At 40.1% G+C, this 13,283-nt stretch overlaps 1 protein-coding gene across 2 annotated transcripts; it reads left to right on the top strand.

Annotated features, from left to right (window-relative positions):
• The first annotated feature begins 18 nt into the window (after positions 1 to 18).
• On the top strand, positions 19 to 13,014 carry ATG12 (autophagy related 12). Of its 2 annotated transcripts, XM_036078978.2 has the most exons (4): positions 62 to 489; positions 4,118 to 4,254; positions 10,987 to 11,049; positions 11,858 to 13,014. In XM_036078978.2, exons 1-4 carry the CDS (start codon positions 327 to 329, stop codon positions 11,915 to 11,917), a joined length of 423 nt encoding a protein of 140 aa, XP_035934871.1. In that variant the 5' UTR covers positions 62 to 326; the 3' UTR covers positions 11,918 to 13,014. The 2 variants fall into 2 exon arrangements, with proteins under 2 accessions (XP_035934873.1, XP_035934871.1); XM_036078980.2 differs by lacking the exons at positions 4,118 to 4,254; positions 11,858 to 13,014 and having other exon boundaries at positions 19 to 489; positions 10,987 to 11,048.
• Positions 13,015 to 13,283: the final 269 nt, after the last annotated feature.

Below are 13,283 nucleotides of genomic sequence, written 5' to 3' on the forward strand. Positions count from 1 at the left end.
CGGCGCGAAGGGAAGCGGAAACATCTCCAGCCCCGAGCCCGCTAGTCAGAGAGGCGCATGCGCACTTGGCGGCGCGCGGGTACGTGGTTCGCAGACTTCTTCCGGAGGATTGTTGCTGTGCAAAAGCGTAGTTGCGGTATTAGCAGTCAGGGCTCTGCGACAGGTTCCACGTAGAGGACCAACCGACAACTCCCAGCTTTCACCGTTGGGTTGGCTTCCCCCCCACCACCACTCCGGCACCTCCTTAGCGACGCCGCCGGCGTAAAGCCCGCCCACTGTTGAACTCGCCGAGCCACCACTTCCGCCCTCGCCTTCCACTGAGCAAGATGGCTGAGGAGCCGGAGTCCGCGTTGCAGCTACCTCCCTCAACTGCTGCTGATGGCGAAGGACCTACAGAGGTCTCCCCAGAAACAGCCACTCCGGAGCCCCCTTCTTCCGCCGCGGTCTCCCCGGGGACAGAGGAACCTGCCGGTGACACCAAGAAAAAAAGTAATTTTGAGAGCAGTTTCTTTCTAGGCAGAGGCGGGAGGTTTAGATTGCGTCCGACTAGGCCCCTGGCGGCCAATAAAGGAGCAAAATTTAGAGGAGGGCTGGTCCCAGTCGTGGCTTTCGACCAGTGAGGAGAGAGGAAGTGTAGTTTTCGGCTTTCGGGACCTTTGAGTTGAGAGCCTCGCAGGGGAGCCGTCTCTGGACGCACCTTCGCGGTGTGGCGCGGGTGCTTGGCCGCCGCAGTACTTGTTAGACTGCATTCCACGACTGCGGGCGCTTTGAAGGTGGGAGCTGAGTGGGATCTCGGGGGGCTCCAGGGACTTAATATGGGACGTAATTATGTGATTAATGACTTAAGGTGTTAGGGGTGGTCGGTAGCGAGACTGGGTTAGAATCCACGCCTTCCGGCAAGTTCGCTGTTTCTGACATGAACTGCGTGTGAATTCACTCCTTGTACCAAAAAAAACCCCTGAAATTTGACCAAGTATGAAGAGTGGTAAGAGAAAACCAAAGGCATAGGTATCGCCTTCTCCGCCCTACCCCAAACCACTTGGAACCTTTATAAGCGAGCCATTTCATTGCTGGAGTTAGTCCTCAATCCCTCATTGCTTGAGAATTGGTTCGCCATCGTAAAATATGGAGAATCCTAAGGAGGTCACTTGTCCTTGGGCATTCTGTGATCCTCACATCAGCGATTACGATTCGGATTGGTTGACCCCAGGCCTCGGTTTTCCTCAGTACAGAGTTTTAAAGTACGGGTATGGCACTCTCTACCTTTGGGGGAAACTTATTCTGCCATTTCCACATGATGCCCTAGAAGAGTAACAGAAACTTGTGATTATTTCTGTAAAGAAGCACTAGAGTCTTTCTGAAGAATTCCATGATTTTTACAGATTCTTGCTCTCTTTTTTCCCTCATTTTACTATAAGCAGAAACAGACTTTTCCAGGGTTTTTTGTTGTTGAGGGTTTTTTTGTTTGTTCGTTTTTTGGCGGGGGGGGGAGGGGTTGGCTTTGACAGCCTTAGTCAAAAGCTTACTACTTGACCCTGAAGATAGCTGAGTAAAACAGGCAAAAAAGTAATGGCCCATAACCCAGATACGGCCTCAGGTTATGTGGCGTGTTTTCTTTGGTCTGCGTAGTTTTCTTTTTCCTTAAACCACCATTGAAAAATAGTATTTTCCTTTTTTGGCCCTTGGGCATTTGAGTTTGCCTCTGTGATGAAAAACTTAGTTTCTAGCCATTGAATTTCTTCCCTGAAGTTACTGTCCTTTTTTGAGGACCTCTTCTGATGGAAGAAGCTTCAATATTTCATATGCTCCACCTTTAGTTTAAGCTACAGAAGAACAAAGATTCCTGAAGCTGACCAGGTTGTTGGTCCTTAGGAACTAATTAGGATTCCTTGGGAGAACTTTCGACCTTACTGATGCACTACTTCCAGAAGATTCTAATGTAATTGATGTGGATACCTGTATTCTTGTAAATGTTAATTCTGATGTATAGCTGTAGTTGAGAACTCTAAGCAAATCACCTTTAGAATTAAAAAAAAAGTTACATCTATAACTACAGTAAGTAACTTTCCTTCTCTAGCTTCTTGCCTTCCCGCTCTTCTCCCTCAGTGTATATATAACTCACAATATTTTCTGCCTCACTTGCTGAAATACCCAGGTCCCAAGGGATTAAGGGAGGTACGGAAGCTGAGTCAACCAAAATCATCTCTTGTCTCCCAGTTCATTCATATTTAAATAACTGAAGCTATAATTATTAAATGGAGAAAGGAAGATAAACTTTCAGGAAGATAAATTGCATGTGTCCTGTGTCCTAGGTACCTTCATTCCAGGGGCAAACTTAAATAAATTGATTGCACTGACCTGGTGGGAATCTCAATTTTTAATACCAACGAACGAAACAAGGAAGATGTAGTAGCATGGAGCTAACTTTAGGGGGCAGCAGTACACTATTTTGCTTTCAGTGTTACTTTTGATTGTAGATGTCTGATTTTTTTTTTTTTAAGATTTTATTTATTTGTCAGAGAGAGAGAGCACAAGCAGAGGGAGCGGCAGGCAGAGGGAGAAGCAGGCTCCCCGCTGAGCAGGGAGCCGGATGTGGGACTTGATCCCAGGACCCTGGAATCATGACCTGAGCCAAAGGCAGACGCTTAACCACCTGAGCCACCTAGGCATCCCTGTCTGGATTATTGAAACTTGATTTCTCTGTCTGATATCTTTTGGCTCCTAGTTGTATTTTCTTTTTAATACTTTTTATTACGTAATATTAAGTTTATTGTAGAAAACTTGGTGGTTACAAAAAGCACAAATAAAATCAAGTGATCGTCTATAATGTCACTACTGAGAAGTAGCATTTTGGTTCATATTCCACATTTCTGTGAACATGTGTTTGTGGTGGTTTTAATGAAATTGATATCCTATTGTACATTGATGTTTTGTATTTAGTACATGTTGATAACTTAGTCATACTGTTAAGTATGCTTTTATAGTATGTTTCTCTAGTGGCAGCTTAATAATCTTAGGGTTCAGTAAGTATGAGTTATTAGCTGATACTATTCTAAGTACTTTACATGTATTAACTAATTTAATCCTCACAACAGCCTTGTGAGGTAGGTGATATCCTCATTTTACAAATGGAGAAACTGGCACAGGGTGATTAAAAGCTTGTCCCTATATATATCCCTAGCAAGTGATAGAAGCAGGATTTTGAACCCAGGGAATTTAGAATTTTGTGCTTTACTATATTACATAAATTCTGTCATAGAGTGTAATATCCTTTATTTAACCAATCTTCTGAATATCCTTGCTGGGTATTTAGGTTTACCAAGGTTTTGTTTTTTTGTTCTTTGTTTTTTTTCCTGTAAAAATAAAATCTTCAACAAAGGTGAAAATCCTTCTCTTCACATCTCATATTTTCTTAGACTAGATTCCTAGAAGTGTTATTGAGCCAAAGTATATCTTGAAGTATTTGGATATCTATTACCATAATGTTCTCCAGAAAGGGTATACATACAGTTGTGCTTTCCCAACAGTAATATTTTTTTTTAAGATTTTATTTATTTGAGAGAGAGAGGGATAACAAGAGAGAGCACAAGCAGTGGGGGAGGGGACAGGGAGAAGAAGGGTCCCGATTGAGCAGGGAGCCTGACATGGGGCTCGATCCCAGGACCCTGGGATCATGACCTGAGCTGAAGGCAGATGCTTAACTGACTGAGCCACCCAGGCGCCCCTCCCAACAGTAATATTGTCTATACCCTTGTAATTTTACTAGTTTGGCCATTGAAAAAGAACATAACATTATCTTATGTATTTTTCTTTCTTATTTTCTTTTTACTATCTTTTCTTCTTCTATCTTTATTTCTTTGGAATTGCCTGTTATGTCCAAATGCATTTTAAAGGTCAGTTTCATGGGGAGACCTTTGTGGGACTGTAGAATCAAGGGAAAAAATCCACAAAAGCATGAGAAAGCATATTACCTAACATGTCTACATCTTGGACATGCTTCCAGTATCATAAATACATAAACTGTATATCGATTAAAGGTTTAAGTTTTCTGAAGTCTTTTATATCACATTTTCTTTGGATGGTTCATTGTAATTGCCAGTGTTTTTTTCTTTGACAGTTGATGTCCTGTTGAAGGCTGTGGGAGACACCCCTATAATGAAAACAAAGAAGTGGGCTGTAGAGCGAACCCGAACCATTCAAGGACTCATTGACTTCATCAAAAAATTCCTTAAGCTTGTGGCCTCTGAACAGTTGGTATGAAAGCAGCAGTGATCATTTCCCTGCATAAATTCACAGTGGTTCCTAGGCAACTATGAATAATTGTTGTACACAGAAATGAGTATGGGGCCACATATGTTCCTTTAGTAATGTCTGTATTTCTTTTGTTGATGGGATTTCTGTACTTTATTGAATTCTCTGTGGAACTCTGAAATGAAATGATTTTTAGATGCACTTTTATGGTGCAAACCACTTTTTTACCTACTGTATTGGTTTGTTTGTTTTTTCCTCATTGACTGACCATGCAGAAAGATCTCTCATAAAACATTGGTACAGAGAAGTTCTGGGATTTTTTTTTTTTTTTAAAGATTTTATTTATTTATTCATGAAAGACAGGGAGAGAGAGAGAGAGAGACAGGCAGAGGCAGAGGGAGAAGCAGGGAGCTCAGCAGGGAGCCGGATGCGGGACTCGATCCCAGGACTCCGGGATCATGACCTGAGCCGAAAGCAGACGCTTAACCATCTGAGCCACCCAGGTGCCCGAGAAGTTCTGGGATTTTTAAAATTTGTTTTGCTATCAGTGTTCCTTTCCAGTATTCTTGAGGTAAGCAATATATCTTTTGCAACGTCATGGAAGAACTAAGAGAGATGCCTATTTCATAGTACAGTACATGGTAAGCACTTTGTGGTGGTGTTTGTAAGGATTAATGTTTTAAATGCCACTGGTTTTTATCTTGGTATTTTACTACAGAATTTTAAATGGCTACATGTATTTAGTATTTTTTTTGTCACGTGTTATAAGTAATATATCAGACACCTTTATCTGCAGATCACAATCTTGGTCAGTACTAACACGGGTAGTATATGAGTAGTTAGGTAATGAAGAATCATTAAGTATTTTTAAAATACAAATTAAGATTTGTATGTATTAGTGTTGGGGAGGGATATAGTTGCTTATGAACTTAGAAGTAAGAATGCATAAAATGAGTGAATTAATTTATTAAAGTGGTATGTGTTGGAATTTGTTTCTTTCTGTCATTGAGGAGGAAGAAACTGACCTAAGAGTTTGGCTATAAGTAGCTCTCCTGAAAGGATTATAGGTACAAAAGTAAGTGCCTGGTAGGTCAATCACTAGAAGGTATTTGAGGCGGGAGTCGCATAGAGCCAAAGATTGCTCCAGAGGAAGTTGCCTTTGTGATCAACCAGAGTGAGAAAATCATGTTTTATAAGTGTGCCATATAGAATTTAATTAAAGAAATGCCAGAGATGGATGCATATGGTAGCTAAAAGCTCAGGAGCAGAGGACTTGACTAGCATCCAAGTCTAGATGGAAGAGTTAGGGGACTGAAGACATAGACTTGAGAGGAATGAGTGGAGGCCATCTGTACTAAGGGTGCAGCCTGAAGAGTTGGTGAAACAGAAAACCAGAAGAGTACCACAGAATTAAGGCGGTACTGTAAGAAATTTATGAAAAGAAGATGAAACGATGGTCTGTCCTCTGTTAATGTTAAGAGCCTTGACTCTTTGTGTTGCCTATATTCCGTAGTCTGAAAGGACTTGATGGATAGCAATTTGTATTAGGTTGAACCATGTAAAATTGCCATCAGTCAACCATTATAACGTAGCAAAATAGCAATTTCATGTGGTTCAACTTTATTTTTTTAATGGGATTTTTTTTTTTTTAAGATTTTATTTATTTATTTGAGATAGAGAGTGAGAGAGCACGAGCAGCAGAGGGAGAGGGAGAAGCAGGCTCCCCACTGAGCAGGGAGCCCGATGCGGGGCTCGATTCCAGGACTCTGGGACCATGACCTGAGCTGAAGGCAGATGCTTAACCGACATGAGGAGTCACTCATGTGGTTCAACTTTAAACCTTTGTAGTGAATCTGATTAGTTCTTTCCGTTTAAGCAATAAGAAACAAACAAAAGTAGAATCATTTTGTCACTTTCCTAGACTGAACTAGAACTCACATCTGACTTTCATCTAGCTGTACCCCACAGTATTTTAAGCAAAATGGATGTTAAGGAAAATATAATGCTAGGGATTCTGTGAAGATAGCAGTGGTGTCAGAGACATGATTGGATCTTCAGATTCCCACAAAAATGTTTTTGACTAGACAGCAAAACCAAAAAACAGTTGATCAGTATTTATAACAAACCTAGATAAGGGAGTATCCTCATGAACCCTAAAATGCATGGTATCACCAAATGTACTGAAAAAAGCAACAGGATTGGCACCCGGCAGCACTGAGAGAAGGAGAACCGAATATAGCCAGCCGGTATTCACTGGGAAGTAGAGCAGGCCAATTTAAGTATGGTAGCTGAAAATGAGAGGGTTTGCTGCTCTCTGGTAGCAGGTGTTTACAATGCATCTGCCGCAAGGAGGACTGAAGGGGCTGGAGCAGTCTAGCCCCAGAGGGTTCTCCAAACAGACTCAGTAGGGCTCCTTGCAGGACAAGACCCCACACTGAGGAGGAACTTCTGGAAGTGAAACAAAATTGAACAGGGTTAGGAACATGAGAGAAGGAAAGAGAAAGACCAGATAAAGTGGAGGGGAACAGGGTGGAAAGCTAAAGTTGAAGAAAACTAATTACATATAAAAATAAGCAACAGAGGGCCTCCAGGGTAGCACAGCTGGTTAAGCGTCTGACTCTTGGTTTCTGCTTGGGTCCCGATCTCAGGGTCGTGAGATCGAGCCCCATGTCAGGCTCTGCCCTTGGCACAGAGTCTGCTTGAGATTCTTCCTCTCTCTTCCTCAGACCCTCCCACTCGTGCTCTCAGTCTCTCAAATAAATAAGTAAATCTTTTAAAAAAAAAAAAAAATGGAGAAGTAGAGTGTTAAATCCCATACAATGTTACAAGAAAGAAAAATAACATTTCTAAAGACAATGAAGGCATGCCAGAAAGATGTGCCTGTGGTACAGGTCAGTAACTGTAACTTAATATTTCAAAACGAGCTAAAAGACAGTAAGAAAATGATACAAGATGTAAAAGAACAACAGAAATCAGCATTAGAAAAACTCAATTGAAGTGACAGAGCTCAGGGAAGGAATTATAAATAAAAGTTATTTCAGAAATGGAGATTCGAGGGGCACCTGGGTGGCTCAGTCGGTTAGGTGGCTGCCTTCGGCTCAGGTCATGATCCCGGGGTCCTGGGATCGAGCCCCACGTCAGGCTCCCTGCTCAGTGGGGAGCCTGCTTCTCACTCTCCCTCTGCCTACTTGTGCTATCTGTCAAATAAATAAATAAAATCTTTAAAAAAAAAAAAAAAGAGATTCAAGTAGGAGAAGCATAAGAGCAAATAACCGAGAATGCCTTAGGAAAAATAGAAGGCAAAAAACCTAATTTTTTTTTTTTTTAGGAGAGAGGCAGAGGGAGGGGGAGAGAGAATTTTAAGCAGTCTCCACGCCCAGTGCGGAGCCCCACACAGGGATCGATACCACAACACTGAGATGAAATCAAGAGTCAGACACTTAATTGACTGAGCCACACAGGAGCCCAGTAAAGGCCAATTTTTTTTAATCAAAAAGAAAGGTAAAAAAAGATTTCAGAAACGGAGGCAAATAACTGAGTATGAACAAAGGAAAGTGAACATACGGATAACAGGAGTTCCTGAAAAAGCAAAGGAACAAGACAAAAGTATAAATCAAGGGAAATTTCTTAATAAAATTTGAAACTACATAATGAAAAGTTACTTGAGAATATCAACAAAGAATAACAAGCACCAAGAAATACTCTGGTAAGATTAACTAGGCTTGAAATAAAAAGAAAAAACTTCTTTGGACATATAGGGGAAAAAAAGAGGACATGACTTTGAAAGAAAATTAGATTATCATCAAATGTTGATAGCAAAGTTATAAGGAAAGAAATTGTGAGATAAGAATTTTATATTCAACAAAGCTGACTTTTAAAGTTTATTTGAGAGAGAGAGGGCGTGTGCATGCGAGCCCGGGAAATGCACAGGGGGAGGGAGAAGGAGAGATCTCAAGCAGATTCCACACTGGAGCACAGAGCCCAACTCAGAGCTGATAGCAAGATCCTGAGATCATGACCTGAGCCAAAACCAAGAGTTGGATGCTTAACTGACAGAGCCACACAGGCACCCCAAAAACTGATTTTAATAGACATAAACTATTAGCAATGTGCAAGAACTTGGAATTGTTCCCATGAACCTTCCCTGAGGAAGCTACTACAGAAAGAGCTTCATAACGATGAAAGTAAAGACCAGCGGTTTAAAAACAAAATCATTTTTTAAAATAATTTTATCTTCCCGAGTTGTAGCGTTCAGCAAAAGATTGCATTGTGAACATTTTACTTTCATGGAATTTTAAATTAGGTGTATTGCTTTTTTTATTAGTTGCTTTCAATTGCTAACTCCTGTTACACGAACCACGTTGAGTTCCTGTAGTTCTCTACATCTACTCTACACTCACACTCCTTACTTTTGCCCCAGTTGCCTCCAGAGCCCTTATTACTCTCTTCACCTAGTTAAATCCTGTTTATTTCTCAGGTATCTCCTCCAGGAAACTTCTCTGACCCTTATGCTAGGCTGAACGAATGCCACATCTCTGTGTACTGTACACCTTGTTATGTGCACTTGTCCCATCTGTATTCTTCTCTGTTGGTGTGTCTGCCTCTCCGTTAGATCAACAGCTCATTGAGGGAAGAGATCATAATAATTTTCATAGTTCCACACTTTGTGCAGTTCCTAGCACATAGGAGACACTCGTTGACTATTTGCTGAAGTAAACTGTCATTGAGAGTCTTCATCCTAATTTAAAATGTACCAGGAGTAAAATCTCTGTCCACTCAAAGTGCCAGGAACTAAACACAAATTATTATGTATTATAGGAAATTCACATTAAAATGCACACTGATTTCTGTTCTGAGTTTTTGTGTTAGAACATGACTCAGTCTTAACAATGAATTGATAATTAAGCATGGACTATTTTGAAATAAAGTAATAACTAGTGTCTATTGAGTACATATACCAGGCACTGATACATGACGTGTCGTAATCTCATTTTATCTTTCCCAGCAGCCCCATGAAGCACAGGTACTGTTATTTTGTACACTTATAAATAAGGAAACAGAGTGAGAAAGGTTATTTGTATTTGGAGCCAAGATTCAAACCTAGATCTATCTCAGTAGAGCTTCTATTCTTAATTACCACACTGTATTGCCTCGGGGAGAAATGGAAGCAATATTTATTCTTGTAATAGCTGGTGACCCGCGTAGTATCTCTCAACTAACTATTGGAATACAGTTTTTTTTTCTTTTAAGACTATGTTAAGCCCAGGAAATTTTAGTCTTAGAAATTGATTACAAAGGAAAATTGAATGTTACCTGCAAATAATGTTTTTTTGTTTTCTAAAAAGAAAATTATCAAAAGCCACTTTGACACTGTGGCCTTTTGTTTCAGGATCTTCAGAAATGATTTTTGGGTTTTTTAAAGATTTTATTTATTTGAGAGAGAGAGTGCACAAGCAGTTGGAGGGGCAGAGGGAAAGGGAGAAGCTAACTCCCCGCTGAGCAGGGAGCCCCATGTGGGACTTGATCCTAGGACCCTAAGATCATGACCTGAGCTAAACAAAGGCAGATGCTTAACCAACTGAGCCACCCAGGCACCCCCAGAAATATGGTTTTTTTTTTTTTTTTTTTTTTTAAGATTCATTTGACAGACACAGCGAGAGAGGGAACACAAGCAGGGGGAGTGGGAGAGGGAGAAGCAGGCTTCCCACTGAGCAGGGAGCCCAATTGCGGGGCTCAGTCCCAGGACTCTGGTATCATGACCTGAGCAGAAGGCAGACGCTTAACGACTGAGCCACCCAGGTGTCCCCAGAAATGTTTTAAGTACTAGAAATGTTTTAGTAAAAATAGACTAAACTAAAACATTGAACAGTGAATCCTTTGAAGAATAAGGCTTTGTTACTTTTTTACTTCATTTATGTTACTTTGTTTTTTTTTAACCTCACATGGCTGAAAGTGACTTAGTAGTGGTACTCTGCCTGAAGTTCAGTCCCTTTGAGAGTTTTCAAAGGTGATAAAGGTAGGGGCGCCCAGGTGGCTCAGTAGTTAAGCGTCTGCCTTCGGCTCAGGTCATGGTCCCAGGGTCCTGGGATCGAGCCCCGCATCGGGCTCCCTGCTCCACTGGAAGCCTGCTTCTCCCTCTCCCACTCCCCCTGGTTGTGTTCCCTCTCTCGCTGTGTCTCTCTGTCAAATAAATAAATAAAAGTCTCTCAAAAAACCCAAAGGTGATAAAGATTAAAATATATATATATATATATATATATATATATATATATATATATATATCTCCAGCCATTTGTGTCATTCACCCCCCCTCCAAAAAAATGCACAGGTAGCTCAAATATTAAATTTCTTGATTTTGGACTATGTGTAGAATTTCATTAGGAGAAATTCTGTCGTTATTATGAGTAAGTGGAAAAATTAATATTTCCAATAATTACTTTCTTGAATAAACCTCCAAATGCTATTTGTAAAGACAATATTTAAAAGTTTCTTAGTTATAAAAAGTTAGGAACCACTGTTCTAGGACCAGAAATTCTGTTACTTTCAGTCCTCCATAGGAAAGATATGATTGAGCTTTGAGAAATCTCATTAGTTGAGTAAGTTATTAGAATTAGAAGGAGTCTGGGGAAGCTTTTTTTCAGTTCTGAAGACAAATTGAAATAGCTGACAACCCAGAAGAGTGCAGATTAATCAGGATACCATTAAAAATCAATCATCTTTTTTTCTTTCTTGCAGTTTATTTATGTGAATCAGTCCTTTGCCCCCTCCCCAGACCAGGAAGTTGGAACCCTCTATGAGGTAATACATCAGTACTTTGTTTTCTAATGGAGTATGCACATCTGTGTTATGTCATCATAAACTCAACATTTTAAGAGATGATATGCCATTCTTAGCTGTCATGAAAGAAGAGATTACTTTGTTATATCTAACACTTAGAACATAGTTGGATCTCAAATTACAGTGATGGAAGAATTAACAAATGAATAATACCAACAGAAGATGACTTTGAAGTACAGTAATCCAGATCTGCCTCCCAAGATGTTGAAAAGGAAGGGCTACATAATAAGAATGACTTTATTCAACATTCTTACAGTTTAGTGGCCATAATCATTTGAGTGTACACACTAGCACCGCTGCTAGAAAACAGTACATACCTTGTCATCAGAGATGTAGGAAGGGGACAAGCCCACCCATTCCTAAAATGCTAGTTTTTTGTTGTTGTTTTAAAGATTTTATTTATTTGACAGAGACACAGCGAGAGACGGAACACAAGCAGGGGGAGTGGGAGAGGGAGAAGCAGGCTTCCCGCGGAGCAGGGAGCCCAACGCGGGGCTCGATCCCAGGACCCTGGGATCATGACCTGAGCCCAAGGCACACGCTTAATGACTGAGCCACCCAGGTGCCCCAAAATGCTAGATTTTACTAAACATTTATGGTTACTGATGTGTCCAAGAGTAACCTGGATCTGTTGAAAGAGTCTTGTAGATAACTTACATGGATGAGGATATTTATGATATATGTAACATTTTTTTCCTTTAGTTTCATCTAGGAATAATAGAAATTATATGGAGTTTAATTTATTGCATTTTTTTTTTCCTTTTTGTAGTGCTTTGGCAGTGATGGTAAACTGGTCCTACATTACTGCAAATCTCAGGCATGGGGATGAAGTACAGAGAAAGCTCTTGCTAACCAGATGAATCTTCACAAAGCAAACAGCTCTGGAAAAAGTTGATACTTGTGACAAGAGACTTGTGTATGTGGTCTACACAGCATGTATCTACTATGAATCATGTTTATGCATAAAGAAATCCATAGAGCAGATGGACTTACAAAAATGTGATTTGTATTAATACACAAATCATCATAAAAGATTGGCTTTACAGTATACCCATTACTAGAACTATTGTTCCAGATCAGCCACCAAGGAGTTGAAAAAGGAGCCTAAGACTGTAGAAAACTTCTTTGTTACCAGTTCTCAGTGACTGAAACTGTTTACTTGTAGACAGAACACTCTGCTGCTTTTTTTCCCCACTGTGAAAGTCAGTTTTCTAAAGGATTCTTTTTGTGCGTATTCAGGGAAGTTCAGTCTGTCTGAGGTATGGGGTGTACAGTTAGATCTACAGTGTTAGGGAACTTAGTCCCGTTGATCTGCTGGCTTTATGTCCTACACAGTCCAGTAGGGGGCAGCCTAGCTGGCAGAAGGAGTTAAGCAGTTTGGTTTTACAACTTTGCCAGATGATAATGGAGGAAAATAGAGATTCCTGCTCATTTCTGGCAAACATCTAGCCAAGAGAGCACGCATGTTGACACACTGGAAAGCTGCTTTAGAGAATGTGTGTCGTTTAGAATTATTTTATTGAGAAACAGAAGGAATTTTACAACTTCTGGACAATTGAGTCATAAACTCTTTTCAGTCCCATCATTTAAATGATTGTGAGCCCTAATGGTTGTAACTGTGGTGTTATTTTGTGTCTTACTTTTACAGTGTCAGAAGCACTCAGTAAACCTGGCGACCTCTTTTGAGTTTTTTATAATCTGTTTTCTAACTTGAAAACACTCGAATAATAGGATAGCCTTAGAGTCTACATGTATTTCATGCTGTGACTGAAAGTCCCATTTTCCCTGATACTATTCGGCTGGTAATTGTTTGAAGTGAGATTCTGTATTGTATCATTCTCTATTATAATGGTAATGTAGCATTTCAAAAAGCATTCCAATAAATTGAATGGAATGTCCAAACAGGAACTAAAATGTATACAAGAATTCTTAGTGTTTATTTTCAAAGGTAATAGGAATGTATGATTTTGTCAAGACTTTGAACTACACTCTTGTCCCTTTAATCCCACAATGTACTTTATGGTTAATGATCTGCCCTATATTAGCCTTAGTGTATGCTAAGGAACAATTCAGTTTACAGTGATGAAATCACTGTTCAGTTCTCATTTTTCTGCCCAAGAATGAATTTTTTTATGAATTTTTTATTTTTTAATTTAAATTCAATTAGTTAACATACAGTGTATCCAGAATGAATT

Source organism: Halichoerus grypus, chromosome 2, assembly GCF_964656455.1.
Source record: "Halichoerus grypus chromosome 2, mHalGry1.hap1.1, whole genome shotgun sequence".
NCBI classification, from domain to species: Eukaryota; Metazoa; Chordata; class Mammalia; order Carnivora; family Phocidae; genus Halichoerus; species Halichoerus grypus.

Bases quoted from the DNA above. Each gene is read 5' to 3' on its own strand.
- ATG12 (XM_036078978.2), top strand. From the start codon at position 327: ATGGCTGAGGAGCCGGAGTCCGCGTTGCAGCTACCTCCCTCAACTGCT. The intron at 4,255-10,986 runs GTATGAAAGCAG...TCTTTCTTGCAG, and splicing joins TTGTGGCCTCTGAACAGTTG to TTTATTTATGTGAATCAGTC. The intron at 11,050-11,857 runs GTAATACATCAG...TCCTTTTTGTAG, and splicing joins AAGTTGGAACCCTCTATGAG to TGCTTTGGCAGTGATGGTAA.